Source organism: Bos taurus, chromosome 10 (assembly GCF_002263795.3).
Source record: "Bos taurus isolate L1 Dominette 01449 registration number 42190680 breed Hereford chromosome 10, ARS-UCD2.0, whole genome shotgun sequence".
NCBI classification, from domain to species: Eukaryota; Metazoa; Chordata; class Mammalia; order Artiodactyla; family Bovidae; genus Bos; species Bos taurus.
The window spans coordinates 13,555,063-13,571,796 of NC_037337.1; the positions used below are offsets into that span (position 1 = coordinate 13,555,063).

At 52.6% G+C, this 16,734-nt stretch overlaps 1 protein-coding gene across 3 annotated transcripts in view; it reads left to right on the forward strand.

Annotated features, from left to right (window-relative positions):
- Positions 1-16,734, forward strand: part of SMAD6 (SMAD family member 6) — a 77,679-nt gene that overhangs the window by 10,678 nt on the left and 50,267 nt on the right. The window contains exons 3-4 of one of the 3 annotated variants that reach the window (XM_024997425.2): positions 1,046-1,141; positions 2,605-2,682. The exons of 1 other annotated variant lie outside the window; for it this stretch is intronic. In XM_024997425.2, coding sequence (XP_024853193.1) covers positions 1,046-1,141; positions 2,605-2,682 — 174 coding nt within the window. The remainder of the gene's footprint in view (positions 1-1,045; positions 1,142-2,604; positions 2,683-16,734) is intronic. One more of the 3 variants, NM_001206145.2, reaches the window with a different exon arrangement.

Genomic DNA, 16,734 nt, shown 5'->3' on the forward strand with positions numbered 1-16,734 from the left:
TTAGTTCTCTGAGGAACTGGAAAGGTCGTCTGGGGGTAGCCTGTCACTTGACAAATAGCTAATCAGGCTGAGGGGCTGGGAAGGCTGCCCAGCTGATAAGCAGTGGGGCTGAGGCAGAAACCCACAGTAGCCCCTGTACAGCTCAGCAGTATCCCACCCTTCCCTCCCAGGCCTGTCTCAGCATTTTCTGAGTTAACGTAACTGTACTAGTTGCTTAGAAGATCCCTAATTCAAAAGATGGGGGGAAAGAAAAACCAAAACCCTCAAATGTTCTTAGTAGATGTAGCACCTGAGTTTGAGTGCCGAGAATCATTTCTCTGAGGAATCGTGGGTCAGCTGGTGATAAAGCCACAAAAAATCAGGACCCTGTCCAGCAAGGTAGAGTGACCATTTGAAGATGAACAGGTGTCCCTGTTAATTTACAAATGGGACCACTGAGATGGAGAAAGAGGAAGTGACGTTTGCTGGTGCTCAGGAGTCAGAAGACGACAGCCCACCATTTGTGTGTGGCTCATGAGCCAAGAATGGTTTTTACTTTTTAAAATGGTTTAAAAAAAATACAAAAAAACCCCCCAAAAACCCCACCCAAAGCAGAAGACTCTTGTGGCATGTGAAAGCTATATGAAATTCACATTTCAGCATCCCTAACGGTGTTCTGCTGGAAGCCGGCTGTGTTGTCTGTGGCTGCTGCCCCAGGACCACAGCAGAGGTGGAGAGTTTCAGTGGAGACTGTATGGCTCACAAAGCTGAAAATACTCACTTTGGGCCCCTGGCAAGCAAAGCTGGTGACCCCTGATTTGACTAAGAGTGGAGGTGGGACTCGAACCCTGGGCTCCAGCTTCCAAATGGGGTTCTTCCCTGGGACTTGAGCAGTGACTGAGGCGGGGAGTGTTCTTTTCCTATGGCGGCCTTGGAGGGCCTCACTAGAAGCACCAGATGTGAGGGGTTGGAGAGTGCATGGCAGGACTGGTAGCTGCAAGGGATGGAAAACACCCATCACCCAACCCCTGGAAAGTTCACAAAGCTGGCTGTGTTGGCTCCACAGTGCTTCACGAAGAAACAGGGTTACAGCCTGGGATGTTACTGCTTCAGACAAGAAGTGGCAACAAGACTTGGGGACGGAACACTTTGGGAAGATTAGGTATGAAAAGCAAAATTGTTTTACGAGGGTCCTACTTAGGCATTAAGGTTATTATCTTTTTTTAAAAGAGATTTTCCATCTGTCCCTATTTTCCTCCAAACCTGTTTGACCAGCAGATAACTTTCTCAGGCCCTGGTAAATAGTCTGAGTTATTTTTTGTATTATTTTCTTTTCCTTGCATTGTTAGTTTTTCATAAACAAAAAGTCAGTTCACTTCTAAGCTGCTGTGATCACATGAAACCAAAAAACAAAATAAAACCCAGAACACCCAGTCAGCATCTGGCAAGTGGGAAAAGAAAAAGGGAAAAAAAAAAAAAAATAGAGAAGGCCAAATTGGTTAATGTTTCATCTTCCCGCTCCCCAAGCCATGTGGTAAAAGGAAAAAAATTCCTCCAGGATCGAATGGAATTCTAGCTCGCGAGGGCCTAGGCTAACGGTTTTTGTCTCAGGGTTTCCCCAGCTTGGAGTGGCTCTCCTGAGCCAGTGGGACCAGCTGAGCCACACTATGCTGGGTGAGAAGATAAAAGATGCTCAGGCCTTCCAGGAGAAGCATGCTTTCTGACTCCTGGACAGACCTGTCCCTTAACAGAGACAACACCCCATTGCTGGTGGCAGAGGCGCAGGCCCAGGAAAAACTTCCCAAGTCAGTCTGTCCCGAAAGGCACCGGCTTGTCTCACTAGCAGCTCAGTGTTCAGGAGAAAACGGGCAAAAGAATTTCCCATCTCCCATCTAAATTGCACTGCAGATAAGGGAAAACAAATAGTGTGCGCCGTATGAGGTCCTTAAAACTACTTAAACAACAAATGAATGCCTTGAAAAAAGAAAAAAAAACAGTCCAGACGTTGAAAGTTCCTCTGGGAGCAAGCAAGTTTGGATGTGAGAGAGTGGGGGAAGGGAGAGAGAAAACAGTTAATCTGGGAGCAAACGCTTGAGCCCTTAATTAGAGGGGTGTAAGCGGGACAGAGTGAGGATGGCTGGTAACTTGTTAAAACAGTTTCCCCAGCTCCAGCGGGAGGAAGGAAGGAAGGAAGGAAGGAAGCAAGAAGGAACAGCTTCAAGAATTTTAATGGTTGTAATTAAGTACAGCAGCTATGAATTGTTTAGGGGCTTAATTTAACCTTACCCAAGGAGGCTCCAAGTTCCTACTTGCTTGGTCCCCTGAACTTGGGTTATTTCTGTGGTCAGAGCAATTGAAACTTTTTCAGGTGCCAGGGCTGCAGCAGTCAGCATTTTCCACAAGAGTTCCAGGGTTGGCTGGCCTGGTCTCGTGCGATCGTGGGACGGGGAGTGGCAGCAGAAAGTTGTGAGGCACAGGCTGCCCTTTGCAAGCACCCGCATGCCCACATGTGCACGCGTGCGCACACACACACACACACACACACACACACACACACGCATGCTTGAGAAATAAGAGAGGAACACCCCACAGCCAACTAAGTTCTCTTTCTCTTCCCTCCTGCAGATCTATCTGATTCCACATTGTCTTACACTGAAACAGAGGCCGCCAACTCCCTCATCACAGCTCCGGGTGAATTCTCAGGTTGGCATTTCTTTTTCCTTGCATGCTACTGTTATGTTGAATTTAAGGAGGGGGTCCGGTGGCAGGGGCCTGATGGAGGTCTTGTCATTGTCCCTCCGCCTTTTCTTTTCCCTGGGCCTCCTACCCCTCAAGGAGAAGACGGCCAGTGTGTTCATCACTGGTGTTCTTGGGGTGAAGAACAGTCTGTATGAATGGGGCCTACGGGTGAGAACCTGTCCAGTGTCTGGCAATCCATGCTTTAACCAGTTGTCTCTTGTGGAAATGATAAAAACCCAGCCCAACTCTCCATCCCGATTTTGAAGGGATCCTTTCCCCCAGCTGCCGAGAGGCAGCAAAATGGATGTGTTTGTTTGCATTGTCTTTGTAGGTTTCTCTTATCCCCACCTCTAGGGAAGGACTGATGTGAAGGGTCAGAAGAGGAGAAAGTGGAGTGGGTAGAACATTCATGAAGTCTGAGCAGTGAGGAGTTTTCCAGAGGTTGTGGTTTCCATGTCTCTCTCTGGGCAGTGGATGCTGAGCTAGGAAGCAGAGAGAACTCTGCTGTAGAGCCTCCTCCCACCCCCAGCATTTAAGTGTTGGCCATAGGGTCTTTCCCATTCTGGGGAAGACGTAGATCAAGCTTTCCTTGAGAAATGACAGGTTAGTGGTGAGCCAGGGGTTTCAAGGGCCAGGAGAGACTCAGGTGTCGAGGTTTGTGGGGCCCTTTGGGAGCAGGGTGTGTAGGGGGCACTCTGAGGACAGCTGGGGCTCATGGCCTGGGTCTGCTGCATTGAGTGACAGCCCATTGGGCTGGAGATGCTTCCAGAGTGGGCATGGCTGGATCTCTGCAAGAAGGCCTCTGTCTGCATCTGAACCATCCTTCCCTGACCCCACCCCCGTGTCATAATGGCAACAACAGTCATCGTAGCTATTTATTGAGTGTTTACTTTGGGCCATATCCTGTACTCAGGCCCTTTTATGATCATCAACTCACAACAGTAGGAAAGTGACTTGCCCAGGTCACACAGGAGCAGAGCCATGTGCCACCGTGCCTCTGTGCTCCTGACCACGGCTCTGTCCCCCACTTCTCTGTAAAGACTGGATGTACCTCCAGTGAACATATTCCACGGACTTCTGTCATTGCTCATGTACTCTGTCCTTGACTGAAGGGTCTCTTGATGTTGGCTGCTCAGGGCTGCTTGCTCAGTTCCTATGTCCAGAGCCCTTCCCCATCCATTCCATGTTCTGTCACAACCGCGGGAGAGCACAAGAGTGTGTCTATTTGGAAGACAGGGAAACTGGAAGCCAGAGCAGGAAGTGACTTGCCCATGGGCACAGAGGGGCTCATGACACAGCTGGTACTGCGGCCCGGGTCTTCTGGGCCCCACTTGCCTTCTGGTCTCTGGTGGCCCCTCTGACTGGGCCGCTTTGTTTTCACCCCTGCCTTTTGACCCTACTTCTTAAAATGTCTTGCCCTGAAAAACCTAACTAGAGCAGCACAAGAAGTTGTTGTTTTAATCCCTTCTTTGCCCTCTCTGCCTGTGTGGATGGAAGCCACATATATTTTGAAGCAAGAGGCTTAAAAGTATTCCTGAATGCATGATTCCATGTCTGTGCCAACCATCAGAGTGTATTTAATTTGGATGGATTGCACTGGCGTCAGTTGCATGGTCGGATGGATAGTTTTTCAGCATCCCTTCCCCTTGTTAAGGGTGGAAACTGCGTGTATGGAGGTCCCTTACGGGTTCATGGCATGTTCGCAAACGTCGTCTCTCTTGATCACTGTCATCCCAGAGCTGGCCTGGTGTGCGGCTCAGGCTGGAAGGAGCAGAGCCCAGAGAACCTGCTGGAGGCCCTTCCTTTACCGGGTTCCCGGGAGGGAGCACCCTCTAGAGGCTGGGAGGTCTCTGGAGACCCTGAGGCCGTTCGATCTGGCTGCCTTGGGGCCCAGTGGGCCCGTGTTTGGGGTTCCACCCAGTTATCCCAGAGCGGTCTTTGGTTCTGACTGGTGGGGTAGTGCTGGTGCCCTTTACTGTGGATGAGGATCACGTGGCTCTCGTGAGCAAGTCTGGCACCCAGCGCCTTGGGATTCTTAGGGGCTGAAGGAACTGGGGAGGACATTTGGGATTTCCTGTTGGGGGGTGATTGGTCTGAGTTGCGGATGGTCTCAGTAGGCGAGTAGAGCATTCCCTCCAGTGCGATCATCCAAGCCTGCCTCAGGGATGGCACAGGTCTCCTCCCGCTTGGGGGTCTCACGGTTCAGCTTTCCCAGCTTACTCGTGCCGTGGGGACCCCAGGACCAATGGGGTTGGCACTGCCTCTGCATGCTGGGAGCATGCAGAGTTGGGGCTTTGGGTGGCTGTCACCCTGGAGGATAGGCTCAGGCAGAGAGGCCCTGCAGGATGAGAAGAATGGCCAGAGAGGTCTCAGTGGATGGTAAACCAAGACTCATCCTATAAAGATGGGTGCAAAGGGCAGGGCGGGAGGTGAGGTGGGAAAGGTGAGGGCTCCAAGTGGGCAAAACGCGCTGGGCCAGGCCCTAACGTTCAAGGACAGATGATAAGGATGCTGATGCTGACCTTCATTTATTTAACGTTTGACGTTCACAGTTAGCACTTTGCTAACTGCTGGTTGTTCTCTGTCTCGTTGACTCATTACCACAGCCCAGTGACACAGATGTGACCCCCCGTTTCACAGGTGAGGACACTGAGGCTCGCTGCCAGGCCACTGCCCCAAATCCCCAAACCGGAGGTGGCAGGCTTGGGATGGGAGCCTGAGCCGTGTGACTGCCCAGCTCACGCATCGTGTAGGGCCCACCCAGCTTCCCACGGCAGCGATCCCAGCCTCCTCCCCCAGCCACACCTGGCCAGGTAGAGTGAGCCACCTGTGTGGCTCACTCTAGAGTGAGTCTAGAGTGAGTCAGCCTCTCACTCTAGAGTGGGTCAGCCTGTGCTGATTGAAGCACCAGGGACAGGGCTGGGGCGTGGCAAGAGGCAGCTCCCTAATGGGTGAACCTTGCCAACCACCCAGAGACCAGCTCAGCCACCACCACAGTCCCCTCTGTCTCTCTGCATCCCAGGGGGTGCCGCTGCCCCTGAGAGCCTGGCCTCTCTCAGCATCCTGGGACCAGTGTTTCTGGAGCAGGGTGTCTGCAGCCCGGGCCGGAGACCGCCCTTGTTTGCACAATGACAATGCCAGCACCCGGCCCGAGCCTGGCTATTTTTATCCAGCTCCAAGGTCTCTCTGCTTCACTTTCCTGTCCTGTTGTTGAGGCCGCATTAGGGGAACAGGGTGGGGGTTTTGAGGCTCAGTCATAGCTGGGGCATTTGAGGACACATCGGTGGGTGTCGTGGGGGCAGCAGGACACACGTCTGTCTTGGTTCAGCCTTCTGCTGAATGCTTGACACTCTCTCAACTGATCTGTACGTCACCTCCCCATGTTGATACGTGATCCACACCATCGACAACTGAAGCTCATGGGGGCAGGTGACTTCACAAAGATCACCCAGTAAGGGGCCAGAACGTGGAGCTGCCACTGAGTAAAGGACCCTTACACCTAGAGTCTTCAGTGGGATTTAGGAAACACTGAAAGCCTAGATGTCCCTTCTGGCGTGCCTTTAGGTCCTTGACACTCTGGCTTCCTTGCCTGACTGCTGCCCCTTGACTGCCTAAAGCCCCCTCAGGTCATCCTCTTCTTTTCTACAACATCTCCACCCCTTTCCCATTCCCTTGATTTTGATTTAGTTTGGGGAGGAAAGCAAGATTTGCTCTAGTTAAATTCATACTAAAGTGTGAGTGGCTGGTAGGCAACTCTTTTTGGCAACCGAAAAGCAAGATATGTGATAATTCAAAGAAATTGTAAGATAAAGGGCCGCACGGGAATGACCATTCTGAGGGCTGGGTTCTCTGGGCTCTAGGTTAGAAGCACAGAATGAGCAAGACATAAGGAGCTTTTTTGCCCTGGATGAGGAGGGGCAGCCAGGCCAGAGTCGGTGCTGAGTGAACTCTGGGCGTTGACCAAGGCTTGTGGTGATGCGCTGCTTTCGAAGCCAGGCCTGCCTGACTCCAGTGCTTGGGGGCTGGGGTGTGGAGCACTGGTTCTGCAGGAACTAGTGACTCCCCTCTAGGATAGAATATCCCATTCTAGTGCCTACTGGATAACTGTTCAAGTGCTCTATTAAGCACCCACTATACGTGAGTCATGGTGTGAGCTGCCTGTCATGGGCACCAGGCAGTCCTTTGTCTGGTACCTGACTCTGTGTACCAGTATCTCATCTCTTAGAGCATGCTGGTTTCTTAGAGCATGCATCGGTGAGGATGAGCCTCTCATTTTGAAGAGAAGGCCCGGGAAGGAAGAGAGCTATGTAGGACAATGTGGAGAGCTGGAGGTTTAGCTGGATGTGGATGTCTTTCCTCCACCAGTCAGACTGTAAGTGCCTCGAGGGCACAGATCATTCTCTAGGACTTGTGCATTCTGCAGATTGGCAGAACAGAGGCTGCCTGTTCTGGACTCAAAGGCTCAGAAAGGTCAGGAGAGTGGCTGAGGGCCACACAGCAAGCATACAGCAGGTGGAGCCAGGTGACAGCTCAGATGGGTCCATGCTGCCCGCCCGCCTGCCAGGTGACAGCTCAGATGGGTCCATGCTGCCCGCCCGCCTGCCTCCTTTCCTGTCACCGGTCCCGAGGAGGTTCCCCTCTGGGGTCAGTGCTGTCTGATATGTGTCAGTGCCTACAGAAGTCAGTAGGGGAGTTAGTTCACGCAATATCGCGTCCTCTGCTGTTTCTGGGCTCGAGCATGCTCGCCTCAGAGGCCCTGGTCCAGCACAGACCCTGGACCTCCTCGTTCTCCAAGGTCCTCAGCTCAGCTCCGTCAGTGTGTGCTGAGCCTCTACAGCAAGGCGGGCTGAAGAGCATGGGCTGCACACCAGCAGGCCCTGGGTTCAAGTCCCGGCTCTGCCATTTCCTAGCTGTAGGACTGGGGGCAGCCATTTAACCACTCTGACCCTCGATTTTCTCACCTATGAAATCAGGGTGGAAAAGACAACGTATCATCTACAGTGAGGATGAAATGAGGTGATGCCAAGTGAGTCAGCCAAGGCTTGGCATACATGTGGTAGGTATGGCTGTTACAATGTGCCAGGCACTGTGCTTGGGCTGGAGACACAGACATAAAAATTACATCATCTCTGCCCTCAAGGTGCTCACAAACTGGTGAAGACACAACTAGTAGTCGTGGAAAGTGGTGTCAGAGGCAGTCAAGAGGGAGAAGGGCTTGGTGACTCACTCTTGGTGTGCGAAGTGGCCCGGGAAGACTCTCTGGAGGAGGTGATATCTAAGCTGGGTTTTGCAGGATAAATAGGAGTTTACCAAAGAAACAAGGTTTAGGATTGAGGGATACAGTCCAAGTAGAAGAAATACCAAGTGCAAGGGCCTGGAGGTGTGAAAAACAGTCTGATATTGAGAAACCTAAGGAGGGTAGAGGGTTGGAAAGGAAAGTACCTGATGTTAGTGGGAGATGAGGCATGAGGAGTCAGGGCCTGGGTAATATATATATTTTTAAAAGACTTTCCTCTGTAGTATACCGAGTATACAGATCGGTGTCCAACTTGGTGAATTTTTACCAACCGATGGCACCTGGGTGACAGGCAGGGCCTGGATAGCGTTGTTGTACATGACTGTGCTCAGCCTTCACATGTGACAGTGCTCAGGGCCTGTGGGTCTCGGGGGCCATGTGTTGAGTGAGTTTAAGAAGAGAGAGCAGGAGGGCAAGGGGATCTACTTTTAGTTGGAAAGAGGGTTTCCTTTGGCTTTGGAGAGCAGGAAGGATGTGTTACTAGAGTTTGGGGCAGATGGTGACCTGACTAGTTTGCCTTGGACCTAGATCGGAGGTGCCCTTGGGTGTGGCCCACTCCTGCTCTGCCTACCCCCCAGGTCAGGCACCAGCTTGGACATTTGTGGATGGGGACTGGCGCTGAGCTCCTGGGTCAGGACCAGCTTGCCATTTCCAGTTCCCAAATGGCCCCAGACTCCTTGCCTCCTCTTGGGGCGGGGGTGGGATGCACTCCCCTCTGGTTCCAAAATCAGCAGCATTTGGATCTTAACACCATATCTCTGCCATGGGTTCTTTTGCTTGTTTTTATAATTTTTTTTTTTTTTAAAGGTTCTAGAAACTTTTATTTATGGCTGTGCTGAGGCTTTTCTCTGGTTGTGACGAACGGGAGCTACTCCCTAGTTGCGGGGAGCAGGCTTATCCTTGCAGCGGCTTCTTCCGTTGTGGTGCACAGGCTCTGGGGCACACAGGCTTCGGTCGTTGTGGTGCACGGGCTTATGCGCCCCACAGTACGTGGGATCTTCCTGGACCAGGGATCGAAGCTGTGTCCCCGGTACGGGAAGGTGGACTCTCAACCGCTGGACCACCAGGGAGGTCTGTCTGCCATGTTTTCTTCCTGTTATAGCTTTGATCTACAAAAGAAAAAAAAAAAGGCCTTGTTTCCTCCCTAAAGCTTCCCAGGTATCTCACAGAGGAACCCATTCTTCCTGGGCTGGTCGTTTGGGGTTAGAAGAGAAGCAGTGAGGGGGTCGAGGGAGCAACAGAGATGATGCCAGCTGTCCTGGGAGGACCAGGCGGCGTGAGGAGGCCTGGCCAGCATCATTTGCCAAGAAGTGCGTGGGGGTGGTGAGCAGTGCGCCTCTGTGGGTCCCAGGCTTGGCCTTGCCCTTTACCCTTTGCCCTGTGGTGTGAGCTCTTGTAAGCTCCTCTCAGTTTGCTCCCTATACATTGGGTCCATTGGACCACTGATCTCAAGGGCTCCCTGGTACCAGCTCCTGGACCTTGAGGGGTTGTGCAGAGCTGGGACTTCTGGCCTGCAGCATCTTAGCTTCTCATCATTGTCTCATCAGAGTAAAACTACGGCCTGGAACAAGGCCACGCAGAAGGAGATGGTTGGTGTCCTGGACTCCCCACCACTCACCACCCTGGCAATCCTAGTCCCAGAGTATGAAAACTTGGGAACTAGAGTTGGGGGTACACTTAATCCGCGATGAATCCAAGGCCCAGAGAAGGCAACTGATTCACCAGAAATCACACAGCTTTTACACCCTCCAGGGTCCCTGACAAAGGATCCCAGGGCTGGCGTGTTTCCTGACTGTAGGCTTTGGGATGACGAGTCAGTGTATTGAATGCATATTAAGAGCCTGCTGCATGCCGGTGCCGGAGAAGGCAATGGAACCCCACTCCAGTACTCTTGCCTGGAAAATCCCATGGACGGAGGAGTCTGGTGGGCTGCAGTCCATGGGGTCGTGAAGAGTCGGACACAACTGAGCAACTTCACTTTCACTTTTCACTTTCATGCATTGGAGAAGGAAATGGCAACCCACTCCAGTGTTCTTGCCTGGAGAATCCCAGGGACGGCGGAGCCTGGTGAGCTGCCGTCTGTCGGGTCTCGCAGAGTTGGACACGACGGAAGTGACTTAGCAGCAGCAGCAGCAGCAGCATGCCGGTGCAGGTGCTCAAAGTGAAGAAAGCCAGGACTTTTCCCGTAGGAGCTGATGGTGTAGAAGGAGAGGCAGATAGCAAGCAGAGAATGGTGAGTGGTGCTAAGCGCTGTGGAGATGTGGACAAGCCTTCGTACCAGCACACAAACAAGAACGGGGGACTCTCTTGGGGTGGGAATGAGGTGTTCAGGGAAAGCTTCAAGGAGAGAGTGATTCTGAGCTGGGCTTTGTAGGATGACTCAGTGTTCGCCAGGAGGACGATAGGATGGAGACAGCCTGTCAGAAGGAATGAAGAGCTTGTGCAGAAGCAGAGGGATATGCAAATAGCATTGTGTGTTCTGAGTTTATTTGTGGTGGAAGGTTAATACATGAGAGATGGGGAATAGGGTAAGTTGAATCCAAAGATGTCCTGAATCTGGAATAATGGCTGGAACAGAGGGGTAGTAGTTACTGGGGCTGGGGGACCTCTGGCGTATACTTGGAACTGAAGGGGCTCTGGAGCTTGCCTAGCATCCAGCACAGGTCCTAGCCAATAGCCAGAGGTCATTGGCTTAATGACATGAATGAATTGACATGAATGGTCATGGCATAAATGAATGAATGAATGAATGGATTTTTGCCTGGGACAAAGAGAAAAGAGAGAGAAGACATAAAAATAAAGACAGATCGTAACACATTTAATAATCACATTTATGCATCCCAACAGGTCTATGAAGTAGCTACTTATGAGCCAAATTAAAGGACAAGTAACTGTGGCTCAGAGAGATTAACCAACTTCCGAAGGTTACCCAGCTAGAAAGCAGTGGACCTGGGATCAGACCCAGGCGGTCCAGCCCCTTTTGGGTTCCTTGGAGTCTGGCATGGTGTCCTCTCTGCCCCCTGAAAGATATAGGACTCCTCTGGTTGTTGCTCTTCTGGGGCTTCTGTATTCCTGGGTCTCTGAGGTTCAACGTGAACAGCTGTCATCGGGTTTTAGAGAGCCTCTGCTCGTCAATGGTTGCTGGATGAGTACCTGAGTACATCAGAGACGGCGAGTAGTTGAGCTTGTGAGTGGAGGCCGCTGGGCCGAGGGGGAGCCCTGTGGCCGTCCGTCCAGCGCTGTGTGCCTCTGAGCTGGAGGCAGATGGCCCCTGCCCCTCACTCCGCCTCTGGTGGCCTGTGTCGCCGGGGGAACCGGCAGGTTTTCTGAGGAGACCTGAAATTCTAGAAAACACACTTGGTTGCATCCAGCCTAATCACAACCATCTGTCTGCCGGGCCGCACGGCTCGCCCTCCTGTCCCCGCTGGCACGCTTTCCTCCGGTGTCTGTAACAATCGGGAGCCGTGCTCGAGAGTTTCCTTGTCAGGGTAGAGCGCCTGTTGCCAAGAGCTCCTTCTTTGATGCAGAAAATATATCCTGAAGGTACTTTGTCAGATGTTTTTATATTAAACATTCTCCATCCATGGCCCTTGGCCGCCATGGGAAGCAGAGATTCATCGCTTTTCCAGTTGTCCTCTGTGGAAAGAATTCCTGGTGTTCACGGGCCCTTTCCCTGTGCCTTTCCCCCACCCCGCAATCAAGGCCTGGCACCCCCAGCTTGAGAAGGTAAAGCCCGGAGGGGACTGGCACCTCTGCAAAGCCGTGGCTGCCCTGGCCCGAGGGAGGGACGCTACCTTCACCCCGTGGTAGAAGTCTCTGGAAAAACAGAGGTCTCAGGTCTGGAGCAGACATCAAAGGCACTGTCCCAGACTGCAAGGTGAATCATCGCCAAGGCTTTAATTGATCTTTAAAAGGCAAGGGGTAGGCTCAGAGATAGCCTGGAAGCCGTTTTCATCTCAGAGTTGTCCAGGGTAGTGCCAGCTCTGGACAGAGCAGGAAGGGCCTGGGCTGCCTGGCCTTCTGGGCCAGGTTAGGGGAGACGGTGGAGAGTGGGCTCGGTCACACAGTCACACAGCATGAAATCCGGAGGAGAAGGGGCGGGTGGGTGAGGCTGAGCCAGGAGTGCAGCCCTGGGAAGCAGCTGAGTGGGGAGGAGACTTTGCTGGGGGCAGGCACGGTGAGTAGGTGTGATGGGAGAGGGATGGGGGCAGAGTGTGGCCGGTCTGGCTCCAGCTCCAGTCTGCAACCTCTTGGGGGTGAAATGGGGCACCCGACAAGCCCTAGGCGGGGTCTTCCCCCTCCACCCATCTCTGCCCACAGGCTCCCCAGCCCTGTGTTACATCCCGGCCTTCTTTCCCCTCAGCTGCTGTGTGGTCTTCCACAGACTGCTCGTCTGCTCTGGGCCTCAGGTTCTGCCCTGCTGAGCCGAGGGGTATGCAGGGTCCTCCCGGGGCCATCTGCAGGGTCACAGGAAAAGAGGGGACAGTGTTTGCAAAACAAGGCTGCTTTTAGAGGGCAGAGGTTGGGAATGGGGTTTGGGGGACTTAGCTGTGAGGGCTGTGCCTGGCACCCAGCTCAGGGCCTGGCATACAAAAGGTGTTGGGATTGTTTTGTGATTCACGGGAGCGCTTCCTCCCCGCCCCCCACTGTCCCCTGAGATGGAACAGATTCCACAGAGAGGCTCTGGCTTCACGTCCTGGGACCCTCAGCTCATGTTGTCTGTCTCAGGTCCAAGGAGACCCTATTTGGGTTGAGGGGAGCCTTGTTTCTGGGACTTCTGCTGTTGTTTGACCTGGGAGAAGGGCCAAGGAGGGCAGAGAGAGTCCAGGTACTTGCAGAGACAGACCTGTCTCCTCTGATCTGGCTGCCCAGCTGTGTCTTTAGCTCCTTGCCCTCTTCCTCGCAGGGCAAAGGTCAGGCAGAGCCCCCAGGGCTTTCTTTGAGTCAAAAGTTAATGTCAAATTTCACCCAAGGGCCAGAAGATCTGGGTCCCAGTCCTGACTCTGTCCAACATCTCCTGGTGGTCTCAACCTGCTTCTACTTGACTCCTCTATCTGTAAGATGGGTCAGTTGGTCTCCCACATTGGTTCTCAACCCTCTTTTGCACATTAGTCTCCTGAAGAGTTTTTGAAAAGCTCAGAGCTCACTCTAGAAATGATTGAGGGACTGTGCAACAGGGTTTTAAAAATTCGCCAGGTGATTCTAATGTGCAACCAGGGCTAAGATCCCAGAGCTCGACAGACCTAGAAGGGATCTGAGGTGCCTGGGCCATCTTCCCCTCAAGTCAGGAGCCTCGATCACTTGTTCACTCCTGGGATGGGCGTGCCTGGCAGCTTTGAGCAGCTGGATCCATTCGTTGGCTGCTCAGCTCTCGTCCCATCAGCTGCCACATGTGATCTGGGGGCCGGCAGTGGGAGAGTCCCAGTGCGTCACGTCTGACCCTCCCTCTGAAAGTCGCCAGGTGCCTGCACGTTGGAAGCCTGGTGAAGTGGGCATTGTGACCTCCAGTTTTCAGGGGAGATAAATGAGTCTGGGAGATCGTTAATCCGATGCTTAAAGACACTTAGCTAACGGCGAGTGTCACCTCCATGAGGAGGTTCCTGTTGCATCTTCTGCAGGAAAGTGGGCTCTGTGTGGTTGCTCAGGAAAGCTGGAGGCAGCCCCACCTGAGCCCTGAGTCCCTCTCCTTGTTGCCCTCATGCCTCCCTTGGGTCTGAACAGCTTCACTAAAAAATAAAATAAGCCTCTTAGTACTGCCCTGTCCTGCTTCTAGACCTTGGAGTAGGGATGTGGAGTGGGGGGTATGAATGACTGGATGCTCGTAGACCCAAGAGGGCAGAGGTGCAAAGCCCAGGCCTTGGAGCCAGAACAGACCTGCGATTTAAATCACTTAGCCTCCCTTTTACAGGCTCACTTGACTCCACTTGACAAGTAGGCTTTGCAGCCCCTCATGGATGCCACGGAGACCCCACCTATACCATAGGTAGTGAGGCAGCTGGAGCACATTTAGCTTTCTCTAAAGGGTAATTAAATGAATTGGTAACCACATATTAGCAAGAGGGATAGGACTGTGTGAAGCACATACCCAAGGTAGGACCTTCCCAGGAAACCTAGAATCTAATTGGAAAGATTGGGGGGAAAATCACTTCCTAGAGAGGCGGGGAAAATGCTCTTTCCCAAGTGCGCAGTGTAGGCTGAGAGACAGCCGCTGCCCAGGGTCTGCTGGGGGTGTGTCGCCGGGCTGGGGGTGGGGAGGGGCAGCCTGGGCCCAGGGGCGTGCTGCACAACCGCACGGCCATGGGAAGATGCTTGTTCTGGGAAGGGAGCAGTCCTGGAGGGGCAGTAAGAAGTGAGGCCCACGGGGAGGGCCTTGAATGCCAATCATGGAAGTCCACAGTTGTCTCTAGGGTGGGCCATGGTTGCCAACCCCAGAAATACTTTTGATTGATGGGTGGATTGACCATTGCTTTAGAGAAAAGGTTTGTATGGCTCTGTCTTGACTTGGAACATCATTGACTAGTTTTCCTATTTTTGAAATTGTTGCAAATGGAAGGAAACACCGAAGGATCTTCCTTTTTCTTTTTTAATCGGGGTATAATCGGCCTGTAACATTGTGAAACTTCCCCGGTGGTCCAGTGGTTAAGACTCCAGGCTTCCACTGCATGGGGGCATGGGCTCAATCCCCTGGTCAGGGAACTAAGATCCTGCATGCCGCATGGCAGGGTCAAATGAAACATTGTTTTAGTTTTAGGTGTGCAAGGTAGTGATTTGATACATATGTGTATATATTATGAAATGATTACGGCATAAATTCAGTTAGTCCATCGCCTCGTAGTGACAAATGATTTTTACTTTTTCTCATGAGAACTTTTAAGATTACTCTTGGGAACTTTCAAATATATAATACTGTATTATTAACTGTAGTCACCATGCTGTACCTTACATCTCCAGGACTTATTTCTCTAATAGCTGCGAGTTTGGACCTTTTGACCTCCTTTATCCACACTCCCCGACCCATTTCTTTGGTAGCCTCCAGACCTGTGGGCTTTTCCTTATTCCAAAAATGGAATGTTTATGAGGCTCACCCATACTGTTGGGAACATCGATGGTCACTCATTCGTTTTGGGTAATAAATACTCTGGGCACAGCCAGGGTTCTGTACTCCTGATGGGTACTACGGCAGTTCCCAGTTTCTGGCTCTTACCTGTGATGTTACGAATAAATATCCTTGGACAGGCCTTCCTGGGGACATAAGGACATGCTTCTCTTGGGTATATACCTGGGAGTGGCCTTGCTGAACTCTCCATCAAATACACTGTCAGCTCTAGTCCACACTCTGCCCGACTGCCATCCAAGACCAGGACACTCAGTCAGTCACTTCTAAGGGGGTTTTCGTTTGTCCCATCCACTTTACAGATGAGACCAGAGAGAGGGCCAGTGCCCGTCCTGGGCCCCACAGCTCCCAGGTGACAGAGCCGGGTCCAGACTTGGGGTCTCCCCACTCTGTGCCCAGGCCTCTGCCCACATAGGGAGAGAGGGTGCTCAGCCCACTACTCAGATAATCTGACTTCAGGGCCCCTTCCCCACCTCCCTGCTTCCCCTTAGGCAGGATTCTGGCCCCATATCCTTTCTGAAGGCCCTGGGCAGTGCACTCTGGGAAAAACAAAAAGGAGAAAAGAGTGAAAGGAAACCAAACATTGGAAAAGAAGTGTGTTTCCAATAAACTGGGCCTTTCACCAGTAGCCAAAACATTACATTCCTGTACCCCGGGAGCAGCCGGTCGGCTCTGCCTCTCCGGGCTGTAAATTTTGTAGGCACTGGGCTGGGACTCTCGCCTTGTCTGGGGACACAGATGGACAGTGTCCTTGGGGGCTTTGGATCCCTGGGCTTGGTGGGGGGACATGTCACATTTTCATTGGGTTGGCTTGGCCCCCGCGGGCCGGGCAGCCGGGCCCTTCTGAGGGAGCAGTGTGAGAGTTACCGTAAGAGATTTTCCTCGCCTGCCCGCCCCCTCTCTTGCTTGGGTGCTTTGATGGGTTGGAGGTGTTTATAGGCTTGATTCATGACCGAGTTACCAGGGTTTTCCACGGAAATAACTTATTAAAGGGGAGGTGCACACAGCGACATTGAAGTCTGGAGAGGGGCGTGTGCATCAAAGGCACCCGCGGCCCCGCCAGGCAGCCCTCCTTGGCCGGGAGCTCCAGACGAGGGCCAGGAGGGGCAGGGAAGGGGCTGGCCTGGGCTGCGGGAAAAACACTTGGACTTAAGCAAATACTCCCCAGACAAACCCAAATTCAAGTCCCTGGAAAAAAAGGGGGGGATGGAGTGAAAGCCTAGCATCCCTGGGCAACCCTCCGTGGGACCCTCCTGCTCAGATGTGGGGACACATGTGAGTGCCCAGATGACGCATGGTACCCGGACTGACTGCTGTCGTGCCTGCACCTCCCATTGGCCCAGGGCTGGTCCTTGGTAGGACATGCTGAGGCTGTGGGCTTCCTGTTGCCTTTTACCAGGAGAAAGGGTGAGAGGGGTAGAGAGAGTTTTCTCATTCTCCCCCTTCCCGATGGTGCCTCTCCTTTGGTTTAACTGCATCTGATTTGTCCTTTGAGGCTCAGTGGAAGCCTGCCTTTTCCAGGAAGACTTCAGGGATTGTGTAGTTCTGAGTGGCTTCTCTCTTTTCTGAACTTCCTGTAGCTTTCATCCCTACAGCCCTCTGTTGC